A 14,385-nucleotide genomic window follows, 5' to 3' on the forward strand; every position below is an offset into this window, starting at 1 on the left:
ACGCCACTCGTACCATTAAAGGAAGGGACGTAATCAAGGTGGACACTCGCCACTGAATAATTAATTTAAGACTTCGATTTTCAATAAAAAGAAGAATCGACTTCTTCACTTTCATAACAATAGGAAGAGAAGATGTAGTTTTGGTAAAACGATTGACTGTGTTTACTTTCTTTCCTAGTTCATGTAGAATATTATTGGGACATAGGAACAAATCGTGGTGAGTATAGCTGATATTACAATAGCCTTATATATGTACCTGTTGGTGTATTTGATGATGTCAGTCTTTTAAGATATTTTATCCAGCGTCCAATCGATACCAGATCTAATCAATAACACATGATGCAAAAATTATTTATAGGCTCAGCCGCTGGTAAAATAAACATTCTGTGTGTCTTCAAAGATTGATATTATTTGTAAGAGTAGAATCTGTGTGGTTTTTTTTTTTTTTACAAATTTTGGTACAGAAACTACTTCCTGGCAAGATGTACTCTCCCATCATTTCAGGATACTCACTGCTGTCAACTATGGTGTAATTTTAAGTATTTTTCTAATTACTAAAGGAAAACCATGGGAAAATAACAAATTTACAAGGCAGTGAGACAGCAACAGTAAAATGGATGAAACATTATTTCCAGTACTATAATATTTCTAGTAAAATCCAGTATTTAATCACTGATAAATTCCTATAAAATAATTGATGAATTTGTTATCTTGGAAGAATATCTATGAGCACAGAAGCTATATAGAATCAGTGACTGCATTTCAATGCAGAGATGCCTTAGTATACTGAGCTTCAGATTTTTTCTGTACCTATTTCTTGATTCATTTTCAAGTGAAAATAGTTTTATTCTCTAAATTAATAAATCAAAAAATAGTAAATGTTACCTACATTAAACTTCAAAAATGATATTCTTAACATTAGTTTGTTGCTATTTATGACTCAGAATATTATGGTGTTGTGCATAAAATTACAACGTGCCTCTTTTCCAGTGACTCTTCATAGTATATAATGGTTGTGAACTAATCAAGGGGAATGTCGAAGAAGTCTAAAAATTTTAGTAAGCATTAAAATTCAGGGACAGAAAAAATCTGTCTTATTCAGTTTACATTTTTGTATATAAAAAATTTTGACCATCACTGATTTACCAGTAGGTATATATGCCAGACATGTATTTTCTCTTTGATTTCTGCATAATTAAACAACATGCCAAACATGAATGTTTCTCTTTGATATTCACATTATGACACTGCACAAAACAACATGCCAGACATGAATGTTTCTCTTTGATATGCACATAATGACACTGCACAAAACAACATGCCAGACATGAATGTTTCTCTTTGATATTCACATAATGACACTGTATATGAGACAGATATGTGTCTCTCCTAACAGAAGTAATAACATATCTCTCAGAAAGTATTGAAATACACTAAACAATAATAGAGAGTCTAGTTTGTATAAACAATAATTCTAATCTTGTACATTATATTTTATAGCTAGACTTCCTGCTTTCAGCATGACAAGTTTACAAGATAGCGACAGGAGTGACAGGCCACACATGACTATGTCAGCAAGTGTTAGGCGTCTCCAGGATGCCATAAACATGCATCTTGATATGTCAGAAAAAAGAGACTTTGTTGACATTCTCAATGATTTCCATGTGAACAGAGACATAGCAAAGTTTGTAAAAAGCCTCAAGATACTGCTTGATACACCCGCCAAAACTCAGCTGTTTGCACTGATCAAAAAGGTTATACCTAAAGCAGATGTAGATGACTTTGAACATTGCTTAAGGGTTAAAGGTAAAAGGTTTGATACTATGCCTGCTAAACAACCGAAACATCAGAGATCAAGGCCTCCATTGACAGCTGCAGCTACACAATCAAGGCCTCCATTGACAGCAGCAGGTACACAATCACATTTGACTGGTAAAAAACATAAAAAGCGGAAAAATGGAAAAGACAAAGACGAAAATCAGAGTGACAGTTCAAAGAACACTTACACTGAAAATTCTCTTGATACTTCAAAATATTTAATAGGTTCAGTTAAAAGTAAAGGAAGTGACATAAAGCGTATAGAAATACCAGAGTCTGGTGGAGGTAATGGTGGTTTTGGGTTCAGTATTCGTGGAGGTGCAGAATATGGTATTGGTATTTATGTGTCTATGGTTGATAAAGCTGGAATGGCAGAGAAAAAAGGTCTGATGCCTGGGGATCTGCTGATGGAAGTTAATAACATCTCCTTTAACAACATATCACACAGTGATGCAGCAGAGGTATTTAAGCTTTATGTGTAGAATGTTTTTTATTTCTAGTTTGTTTAAAGCCATTGAAAGCTTCTTTGGAATGTCTAATACCATTTAGATTATATTATACGTAATATCATCGTCAGTGTCAGTTGTACAGTAGAGTATTCACATTTAAAAATCTTCATTATGTCTTTCCATTTCATTGCCATCTGTATATTCACATTTAGTTTGTCTGTGCCTCACCTGTCTGTCTGTCTTTCCTTATTTATCTTGTCTGTGCCTCACATGTATGTCTGTCTTTCCTTATTTATCTTGCCTGTGCCTCACCTGTCTGTCTGTCTGTCTGTCTTTCCTTATTTATCTTGTCTGTGCCTCACATGTATGTCTGTCTTTCCTTATTTATCTTGCCTGTGCCTCACCTGTCTGTCTGTCTTTCCTTATTTATCTTTTCTGTGCCTCACCTATCTGTCTGTCTTTCCTTATTTATCTTATCTGTGTTTCATCTGTCTGTTTGTCTTTCCTTATATATCTTGTCTGTGCCTCACCTGTCTGTCTGTCTTTCCTTATTTATCTTATCTGTGTTCTATATGTCTGTCTGTCTGTCTTTCCTTATTTATCTTATCTGTGTTTCATCTGTCAGTCTGTCCACATATAACTTGTCTGGGCTTCATCTGTCAGTCTGTTCACATATAACTTGCCTGGGCTTCATCTGTCAATCTGTTCACATCTAGCTTGTATGTGCTTCATCTATCAGTCTGTCCTTATCTAGCATATCTGAGCTTCATCTGTTTGTCCACATCTAGCTTGTCTGTGCTCCTTCTTTCAATTAGTCCACATTTAACATATTAATGCTTCATCTTATCTAGCATATCTGTGCTTCATCTGTTTGTCCATATCTAGCTTGTATGTGCTTCATCTGTCTGTCTTTCTACATCTGGTATGTCTGTGCTTCATCTATTTGTCCACATCTAACTTGTCTCTGCTTCATCTGCTTGTCTGTCCATATCTAGCACATCTTTGATTCATCTGTCTGTCCATATTTAGCTTGTCTCTGCTTTGTCTGTCTGTCTGTCTGTCTGTCCACATTTACTACTTAGCTTGTTTGACTTCCTCTGTAAATATGTCAACATCTAGCTTGTCTGTGCTTCATCTGTCTGTCTGTATACATTGAACATGTTTGTGCTTCATCTGTCACTTTGTCCACATTAAGCTTGTCTGTGCTTCATCTGTTTGTCTGCCTACATTTAGCTTGTTTCTTAATCAGCCTGTCTGTCAACATCAAGCTTGCTTGGGCTTCATCTGTCAGTCTTTCCTAATTTAGCTTGTCTGGGCCTCATCTGTCTGTCTGTCCACATCTAGCTTGCCTGTGCTTCATCTGTCAGTCTGTCCTCATTTAGTTTATTTTTGCATCATCTAGCAGCCTGTCTATTCACATTTATCTTATCTGTGCCTTATCTGTCTGTCTGTCCGCATATAGCTTGTCTGTTGTCTGATCTCAATTTATCTGTTTGTCCACATCTAGCTTGCCTGTGCTTCATCTGTCAGTCTGTCCTCATTTAGTTTGTTTTTGCATCATCTGGCAGCCTGTCTATTCACATTTATCTTATCTGTGCCTTATCTGTCTGTCTGTCCGCATATAGCTTGTCTGTTGTCTGATCTCAATCTATCTGTATGTCCACATTTAGCTTGCCTGTGCTTCATCTCAATCTGTCTGTATGTCCACATTTATCTTATCAGTATCTCATCTTAATCTATCCTTCTGTCCGCATATAGCTTGTCTGTGCTTTATCTCCATAGCCCTTTGTTGGATTTCAGTAAACAGGAAGGATTGGTATTAAATCTAGTTGTATATCTCTTTTGTGTGTCTGAGTATTGTTAGCTGAGTTGTGGCCCCTATATGGTAATTTTTGAGTAATGTTTGTTTGGATGGCAAACATTAAGTATGTGTTTCATGAAAAAGTTATTACTGATATCTATTTCAATGTAGTAACAGTTACTGTTTTATACAATTTCTTTTGTAGATCATCCGATCCTGTGATAAACTTGATATGGTGATTTCTCGTGTTGGTCGTATCCCAGGATCATTTACGGTACACCAGATGTATAAATGGGTGAATGGTTCCGGTCGGGCTGTATCGCCACCTCCAGAGTTGGAACAACTTGGACAAGTTGATTCTGTTGGTAGAAGATCAGGATTTTCTCTCCTTACAGGACCGGACGAAAGGAAGGTTTGTCTGCTTTCACTACTTTATGTTGTGCTGTATCAGTATTCTATGTGTGGTCAGACAGTCTAGGAAACTGGTTTTGTGATCACTCACTTGTTTTGGGGTCAGGAAGCAGATATTGTGATCACTTTGACATATTGCAGAGCCAGGAATTTGGTTATATGTTCACTCAGACTTACTTTAGAGCAAGAAAACTCATATGGTGATCCTTCTGATTTGTAAGAAAACTGGTATTGTGATTACTCTAACTTGTAAAGCCAGGAAATGTGTATAATAATCACTCTTACTTGCTGAAAATAGTTATTTGTGATCACTCTGACTTTCTGTAGAGCCAGGAAACCAGTATTGTCATTGTGGATCCAGGAAACAGTATGTTGATCTCTCTGACTTGTTGCAGAGCCAAGAAGTTCGTATTGTGATCTTAGAACCTGGAAACTTCAGCTAAAAAATGACCACTGCAAAGTAATGATATAAAATTTATTTTTCTAAGGGGCTTCAATGGGGCCACTAAAAGAAGTAAATTCCATGTATGAATTCAATGAGATTTGTCTATGTCCTAGAAATTAGATAATCTCACAGCTTTATATCATGTCCAGAAAACAAACATCACTAGGAAATCACATAGAGTGAGAGAAGTATGGTATTATGATTTGTCTCAATAAATCTTTTACAATACAGATCAATATAACAGTTGCGACTGGTGAGAGTCTTGGGCTGATGATTCGGGGAGGACGGGAATTTGGTCTTGGAATATACATCTCAGGAGTAGATCCACACTCACTTGCTGAACAAGCTGGCATGAAGGTATGTGTCGGTGTTTTGTTGAAAGAACTATGAAACTTTCTTTCTGAAATTTGAACATTGTAAAATTTCTTCCAATACAAAATGTATAGATAATAAGGTACTTGGTATCGTACGGCATTATATAACTCTATCATTTTTGTTTTGTCAGATTGGAGACCAGATTTTGGATGTAAATGGTAGAAGTTTTCTAGATATAACACACCCCGAGGCTGTGCACGTTCTGAAGACATCAAAATACCTCATGTTTACAACAAAAGATGTTGGAAAATTGCCATATGCAAGGTTTTCATTTTTGTTTTATTGATTGAATATATCATGAATTTCATCCTACAACAGATATAAGATTTTTTTTGTCCATTTGGTCAGTCCATGTGTCTAACCATTTGTCACAAATATTCATATTCTACATTCTTACACTGTCCAGTGTCAGTACTACATAGGTTACAAAAGTCTGTTGAAGGTCACCATAAAGATAAATGCAGTTTCTCTGCAGACATGATGGAGATACATTTGTATATTTATCTGCTCATGTTAGTTGATAGACAGATTGGTTTCCAGTTAATTACTGTTAAACTATAGTCATAACACTTCCTAGGATAATTGCTAGGTATATGAATGTAATTGTTTTGTTTTTTGGGAGGGGCGGGGTGGATAAAATTGTCAAAATTCAAAGGAATGCAGATTAAAGTTTTCAACAAGGGATTGCCTGTAGGAGACCCAGTATGATTTAAGGTCAGTAGGTCATAGGTCACAATAACGTTCAACTTTAAAACAGTTTCAGTTCAATCTCTAAAGCATTCCTAAACACAGGAACATTCAGCTGCGTTTGAGATTCTCTGTGGCAAGTGGAATATAAGATGTAGGCAGAACTGAAATTTTTCCAAATACATACATATATACATACAAGAAAATTTTCCTTTCAGAACAAAGATTGACCAAACTAGTTGGATGAGTAAAAACCAGCAGAGAAAATACAGACACAGGACAGAAAGTCAGTAAGTAAAAACATGAAAAGAGGACACAGTAAACACTGTATCTTATGGTCACTGAAATGTGCCATTCCATCATTCTGTCATAGTAGCACAATGACATATATTGTAATGGCAGCCAATCAACCTTCCTATCATATAAACAAACACTGGTATGGCTCCCTTCAGAGAAATGTCCAATGGGTCACATTAGCAATATTTGGTGCGGAGACCTTCCAGTGGGCACAATGATGGCATTTATATGGGCAGTGTTAGCCAGGGTCATGGTGCAACAAAACAACGTAACAAATGGCACAAATCAGTCATTGTAAAAACTAGATTTAATATGTAGCTTTTAAGAGGACACAGAAGCTCATTATTGAAGAAGATAAACTTAAGTGTATCAATACATTAAAAGAGTTTTCCTACAGGTTATGTCCAATTTGAATGGATTTATTATTGATGGCGTCTTCCATCTGTCTGTCAATATTTTCTGTTTCTCGACTTAAAGTCACAAAGTATAATAGCTATATCTTCCAAACTTGACAAGATGACTGAGCACTGCATGAGGCAGTTCTCTATTATTTTCGGGGTCAGTCGATCAAAGGTCAAGTTCACACTGACTCAGAGACTGAAAATTGTGTCCTGACTGTAAGGCATAAAGTGTAACATCTATGGCTTTCAGATATCACAAATATTAATGATTACAAATGTATGTTCTACTTGTGTAAGATACTATTCATTCTGGGATCAGTGACATGTGGGTCAAGGTCACAGATACCTGACTTTCAAACTTAAAGATGAACACTAATTATTGTACCCCCCGACAACAAAGTTGTAAGGGGGGGTATACTGGTTTCAGGTTGTCTGTCTGTCTGTCTGTCCATCTGTCCGTCTGTCCGTAGACGCAATCTTGTGTGCACCATCTCTCCTTATCCCCTTGACAGAATTTAATGAAACTTCACACAAGTGATCAGTACCAACAGTAGTTGTGCATGGGGCATGTTAGGTTCTTTTAGAAAAAAAAATTGCAGAGTTATGGGACTTTGTTGTTTTGTTACTATACTATATACATAGACACAATCTTGTGCGCACCATCTCTCCTCATCCCCTCGACACAATTTAATGAAACTTCACACAAGTGATCAGTATCAACAGTAGTTGTGCATGGGGCATGTTAGGTTCTTTTAGAAAAAAAATTTGCAGAGTTATGGGACTTTGTTTTTTTGTTACTATACTATATACATAGACACAATCTTGTGCGCCCCATCTCTCCTCATCCCCTTGACACAATTTAATGAAACTTCACACAAGTGATCAGTAACAACAGTAGTTGTGCATGGGGCATGTTAGGTTCTTTCAGAAAAAAAATTTGCAGAGTTATGGCACTTTGTTTTTTTGTTACTATACTATATACATAGACACAATCTTGTGCGCACCATCTCTCCTCATCCCCTTGACACAATTTAATGAAACTTCACACAAGTGATCAGTACCAACAGTAGTTGTGCATGGGGCATGTTAGGTTCTTTTAGAAAAAAATTTTGCAGAGTTATGGGACTTTGTTTTTTGTTACTATACTATATACATAGACACAATCTTGTGCGCACCATCTCTCCTCATCCCCTTGACACAATTTAATGAAACTTCACACAAGTGATCAGTAACAACAGTAGTTGTGCATGGGGCATGTTAGGTTCTTTCAGAAAAAAAATTTGCAGAGTTATGGCACTTTGTTTTTTTGTTACTATACTATATACATAGACACAATCTTGTGCGCACCATCTCTCCTCATCCCCTTGACACAATTTAATGAAACTTCACACAAGTGATCAGTAACAACAGTAGTTGTGCATGGGGCATGTTAGGTTCTTTCAGCGACAAAAATTGCAGAGTTATGGGACTTTGTTTCTTGTTAACATACTATGTACATACAGTCTGCATATGCAATCTTGTGCGTGCCTAATCTACCAAACCCTTATACACAATTTAATGAAACTTCACACAAGTGATCAGTACCCACCCTAGTTGTGCATGGTGCATGTTACATTCTTTTAGATAAATATTCTGCATAGTTATGGGACTTTGTTTTTTGTTACTATACTGTATACATACAGTCTATATACATACAGTCCACATAATTATGCAATCTTGTGTGCGTCAAATTGCAATGTACTGTGTCAGTGCATGCGGGGGGTACATTCATCACCTTTAGTGATAGCTCTTGTTTGTAATTTTATATGTACCTGCAAGTCTTTCATATTTTTCATTCTAAATTGCCATCATATAAACTTATATCTTTTACAGGTCAACTGACAGTTCAGTAACACAGTCCAGTTCAAAGGTATTTTCTTCAAATATTACATTTTGTACCTCAAAAATTTCAGGTGGGAGCACTTAGAGTTACCCTTGTTCATGTGTTATCCGAATTTGTGTCATGCAGATCTCAAAAATTATTTTACCTAAACTCATGAAACCTCATAGGATTGTTATTCAGCATGTGAAGTTGTGCACCTGGGGTTTTATTTCAGTTTTCATTCAGTAAAACAAGAGTTATGGCCTTGCAGGCAAAACAGCATATATCTAAATAATGATTATACATTATACATATATTAAAAGCATCATATGAAGTGGTGCACCTGGGGTTTTGTTTGCAATTTCTTTACGCCAAACCAGACCCTTAACTTGATATAAGATATACATGTCTCAAAAGGTATAGGACTAGAGTCATGAAACCATATAGAAGTATTTTAGCATGTGACCTTGGGCCATAGGGTTTTGTTTGGGATTTCATGTTGCAGGACCAGGGTTATGGCCCTTGACTTAGCCAAAAATACACTGTAAGTTTGTATGAAATGTATCCAGAAACCAGGTCCCTAGGTCTAAGGTCAAGGTCACACTTAGAGGCCAAAGGTCAGATACAATAATGACTTTGTCCAAAGCATTTCTTCTTCATGCATGGAGGGATTTTGATGTAACTTGGCACAATTATATACCATCATGAGACAAAGTGTCATGCACAATTCCCTTCTTTAGAATTACTTCCCTTTGTTGTTACTATAAATAGCTTATATTGTAACTATATTTTTCATTACTAGTCGTAGGGAAAAATTGAGACCTTTTTCTGTAGTACAACATGCATGCTACATCCAATTATGAGGTGTATTTTGACTAATCTCTGCCTGGTAAAGATTTTTATGTGGACTTACAATTTTTTTGGGGATTTTTTTTTTTTTTTTTTTTTTTAAGATTATCTTCCCTTAGTTGTTACATAAATAACTTATATTGTAACTTTTTTATAATTGACCGTAGGGAAAAAACAAGACCACTTTTCTGTGGTACAACATGGATGTTACTTTCAAATTTTAGGTGTATCTTAAGGTATCTCTACCTGGTAAGGAATTTTTTTGTGGACTTAGAAAAACAAATGACTTACAATGATTACTAAACAACCACAAAATTAAAATTCCATTTGCAAATACAGGTGCTAGAGTAAAGAAATTTGCTGTGACGGGCGTATATTGTGACATTCTGTAGACATAGTACTAGAGCCGATTTACGCAATCGAATACCGCCGGAAGTAGAACATTTATGTCAACACCGGTTTCGTGTTTTCACGTGAAAACGGCCGAAAACTGAGAGGTTATCAAGGCTGATCACTACCAAATAGAATGTAAGCCTCCGCAGGTCTAGTCACAAGTAGTCCAAATATAAATAGTACTAATCTTTTTTCCTTTCCTAGTGCATTTTCTCGGCAGCAATGTGCTTACTTTTACCCTACCGCGTTTCAGTATGTATCACTTTGCATTGTAATGAAATCGGCATGTTCCTATCGCATGCTAGATAAAAATGGCGGCGTAAGAATTTAATGTCACGAAAAGAGAAATTGAAAGAAGCGAAAAGTAGTAAATTCAGCGGGTTGTATTTAACGAACTGTAGTTTTCTTATATAAAAGTTAACACCCCCTTTTCTTTTTGTTTTTCTAAAGTAGCGATCTAGCTCTTTATGGGAATATAAGTCTCTGAAAATCTGATATGCTAGAAAATGTCGAAACACCGTTATGAAGTGAGTGGATTTTATATGAAATAAAGAACAGCTGGATTTAGTGGTGTTCAGCCTATAAGGGGCAATACATGTTATTTTCTGAAAGCCCTCGAAAATGAATGGAAATGCCATTAATCTATTCTTTATGATGTAAAACGGTAACAAATGGCTGAAAACGCTTAAATTTCTTGTGTTTTTGGAATTTAGATCGAATTTTCGACCAGGTGGCACTATTTTGGTTCGTTTTAGGACCTAGTAAATGTCTTTTCTCGCATTTTAGCACTTCATTTGTCTAAATAATATTGAAATTAGCATGTTTCTGAATGAAAATGACAAACATCGTAACGATTAAATGGATGGTAAATGTAAATTCCACAAATAAGGTAAAATTAATTGAAATATTGCTTGCACAGGGCTAAATTTTGCATATTTTTGGGGATGGGGGTGACCTGTAATGAATGGTTATTTCTCTACATTTTCTCAATATTTTGCACCAAAACAAAGCAGAATCATTGTGAAATAGGTGTACCTTGAGAATGAATGCAAATTCATGGAAAAATCAGACAAAAATTTTCTCTTATAGGCTGATCACTACCAAATAGAATGTAAGCCTCCGCAGGTCTAGTCACAAGTAGTCCAAATATAAATAGTACTAATCTTTTTTCCTTTCCTAGTGCATTTTCTCGGCAGCAATGTGCTTACTTTTACCCTACCGCGTTTCAGTATGTATCACTTTGCATTGTAATGAAATCGGCATGTTCCTATCGCATGCTAGATAAAAATGGCGGCGTAAGAATTTAATGTCACGAAAAGAGAAATTGAAAGAAGCGAAAAGTAGTAAATTCAGCGGGTTGTATTTAACAAACTGTAGTTTTCTTATATAAAAGTTAACACCCCCTTTTCTTTTTGTTTTTCTAAAGTAGCGATCTAGCTCTTTATGGGAATATAAGTCTCTGAAAATCTGATATGCTAGAAAATGTCGAAACACCGTTATGAAGTGAGTGGATTTTATATGAAATAAAGAACAGCTGGATTTAGTGGTGTTCAGCCTCAACAAATTATAAGTTTACGGGTACCACGAGGATTTTTCATGCATTTAAACGGTAAGTATAATCTTTATGGATTATTCAATACAGTATGAGAGTAAATAGTTACGCTTTAAATGGAAATTATGAAAGAAAAGTCGATAAGCAAATATTGACTTTCTACTTTCACTTTCATTGTCGCTTTTTAAATTGCCCAAAAATGTTCTTTCTATTAATTTGTTTTTTCTTGTTTTTTGTTTGTAGATACATCATCCTATAGCAAATTATTGTGTGAAATGACAGCTTATTTAAAGCATCTGTGATTAACTAGGCCTAAGTTTACCGATTTTTCCTTTTAGAGTGACCTTTGACCTTATAATAGCTTATAGTCTGTTCTATGTATTTTAGCTGTAGTCAGAACAGAATTAAATTTAGATAAAATGAATTTTCAAAATAAACTGTTGCAAATTGTAGGAAAAGAATAACATACTATATTTATTTTAAGTTATTGAATGATTATAATTGCCTTATTTCAGACAGAAGTACAAGCAAACAGATGACACATAGTGGCTGCAGAAGCTTTAAAAGTTAGATAGAGCTGGGGCAGTCAAAACACTTGGATAATACTTCTATGTAATTTCTTTTTAAAGGCAATTTATTCAGGATGGTATGGTATCTCATACAATGTTTTACAATTTACATGTAGTTTTATCTCTGTTTATGATGTTGAGAGTATACAAGTCAGTGACATCTAATTATTGTAATTAACACTTATAAAACTATTGACAGTTGATATATATACATATTAGACAGCATTTAATAAAATGCAATTATTGAATGGTTTGTCTATCAATATTAAAAAGAGCAATCAGTTGACAATTAACAGGCAGGTCATTCTTTTAAATGACACCATAAATAAACTTTCATAATTTGTTTTTCTTCAACTAATGGATTTAGACTGGAAGCTATTCTAAGCTATGAACTGGTAAATTATATAAGGAGTCATATAATGATTATGGTTGGGATACATTATAGGTTAATGGACAATGATAATTTGAAATAATAATATTTTTTAAGATCAAGGTGTTAAGGTGACTTTATAAAAAATGGTGTTATGCTTTTTGCATGTTGAGTCTTTTCACAGATTTTATCATTTATATATTTCAGGGTGTCCAACATGTCCAGTGAGGTTGACAGAAGTGAAAGATGGTCTGATGGTACAATGATGTGCAGATGATACTCTTTAACAAGTTTAACATGTCAAAGGTAATATAATCATAAATGCCAGTTATTAAAATTACATTCCCCTAAACATTTAACAGATACACATTGTAAATGTAATTAAAATGATTTTATGAAGTTTCATGAAGGTAGGTACAGCCAACCATTTTGAATCAAGAAATTTTGACTTAGGTTAAGATATCTATTCAGACTTCTTAACTCCTAGCCTTTCAGATAATACAGGGATAAAAGAACTACAATTGTCAGCCACTAACCATGTTTCAAAGTTTTTAAACACACTATAGCAATAACCATTTTGTTTGAATATCTTTTTAATTCAATGTTTTCTTGATATCTGTCACTTGGTGTTTTCAATGGATTAGAGTCCTAATTTAATGTAAAGTCTGTATTTTTCAGTATTACAAAATGGAAGCACAAAATGTGTAGAAAGTTGTTTCTTTATTTCAGTGTAAAATGTTCTATGGATTCATATGATGATAATGCCAGTGTTGATGTGTATGACTTATTTAAACACAGATATTGATACCTTCAGGTAATTGTTTACAATATTCAAAGAGTTACCATGTAATTCAGTTATTGATTTGGTATATATCACTTCAAGAGGCTTGTGTACAGTTTGTTTCACATGAGACCAAGGATAAAGTATGATAATATATAATATAAACTATACACTTACAATAAGAAATGATACAGTACCAAATAATTACAGACTTATGAATTTATCTTTCCAAATATCTTACATTTTTCTCCAGAAATTAATTCAAAAGCTAAACACAATTCTATTGTTATAAGCTTTAAAAGAATTTAAGATAGAGAATAAAATATAGCCTGTAATCGTAATATTCCAAAATACAAAGTGTATCATACATACATTTTAGGTCAAATAGTAAGGTCAAGTTAGTGACTTAGGGTCACTATTGGCATCTTGATATCTACTAAAATGGGTCTTATGCATAAGATAATTTGAAGTTTTATTAATCCAGTAACACTTTTTTTCTACCTTATATTCAGAAATATACACATTTTGAATATCAAAGAGCTGCAGACACCTCGAATACAGAGTTACTACATTATGCATTTCTTTCTTCAGATATGTACCTGTGAAATCTTCAGTGTAACCGTTCAGCTGTCGTTCAAGATCAGTGTCTGCAGCTTGCACAGTTTAGTATAGAGGAGCCTACTGAATCAATTTTGTTACATATTTGCTCTTATTATAGGACACACATGTAGAGAGCAGCAAGTCCTGTAAATGTGATTCAGAAACTCTGAGAATGTGTAGACATTACACTGATATAATTTTCAAAATACTGTGTCGTGCAGTGTATCAGTACTTTTTTGTCTCAGTTTAGCTCAGTATGTTCACAAATCAAACTTAAGATCATAATGATCAGTATTATTAAAATCATTAATTATTTGTATGGTGACAAAATTTAATTTCATGAAATACCACAGTAAAACGTTTGATAATTTCCGCTTTTAAAGTTGTGAGTTTAAAGTTGGCATAAATTGTTTTTCTCCTTCATCAATCTAAAAAGTGATTGGTCATTGTAATTGCAATATCATTTTAGTATGACAAAGTTTATATTGAACTAAAACACTAATGTAAATTTTTGAACTGGTCAATGCATTTTCTTCAGTCTTAAAACATTTGTTTATCGTACGTGTCATGGCCCATAACTCCTCCATATTACTTGTGTTTTGTCCTTTTTAGTTTCACTGAAGAATAGGTAGAGGTATTGCACATCATTTTTTAGCATCCTGATTTTGTAAAGTGCTGTATGTAAGGTTTTATCTCAGAATTATGTCTCATCTAAAGGTGGGCAGA

General features: G+C 34.5%; 1 protein-coding gene and 1 long non-coding RNA gene across 2 annotated transcripts in view; both read left to right on the forward strand.

The window, feature by feature from the left end:
• Nucleotides 1–35: 35 nt before the first annotated feature.
• Nucleotides 36–14,385, forward strand: part of LOC123564600 (whirlin-like) — a 49,684-nt gene continuing 35,334 nt past the window's right edge. Inside the window, exons 1-7 of the mRNA XM_053525295.1 lie at nt 36–217; nt 1,501–2,279; nt 4,274–4,480; nt 5,156–5,281; nt 5,430–5,563; nt 6,205–6,276; nt 8,557–8,593. Coding sequence (XP_053381270.1) covers nt 1,521–2,279; nt 4,274–4,480; nt 5,156–5,281; nt 5,430–5,563; nt 6,205–6,276; nt 8,557–8,593 — 1,335 coding nt within the window. The 5' untranslated portion in view covers nt 36–217; nt 1,501–1,520. The remainder of the gene's footprint in view (nt 218–1,500; nt 2,280–4,273; nt 4,481–5,155; nt 5,282–5,429; nt 5,564–6,204; nt 6,277–8,556; nt 8,594–14,385) is intronic.
• On the forward strand, nt 10,677–14,296 carry LOC128549087 (uncharacterized). The gene is made up of 5 exons (XR_008367466.1): nt 10,677–11,396; nt 11,855–11,951; nt 12,486–12,584; nt 13,008–13,092; nt 13,651–14,296. It is a non-coding gene; the product is annotated as an uncharacterized LOC128549087 (long non-coding RNA).

The sequence above is a fragment of the Mercenaria mercenaria genome, chromosome 15 (genome assembly GCF_021730395.1).
Source record: "Mercenaria mercenaria strain notata chromosome 15, MADL_Memer_1, whole genome shotgun sequence".
Taxonomy (NCBI): domain Eukaryota; kingdom Metazoa; phylum Mollusca; class Bivalvia; order Venerida; family Veneridae; genus Mercenaria; species Mercenaria mercenaria.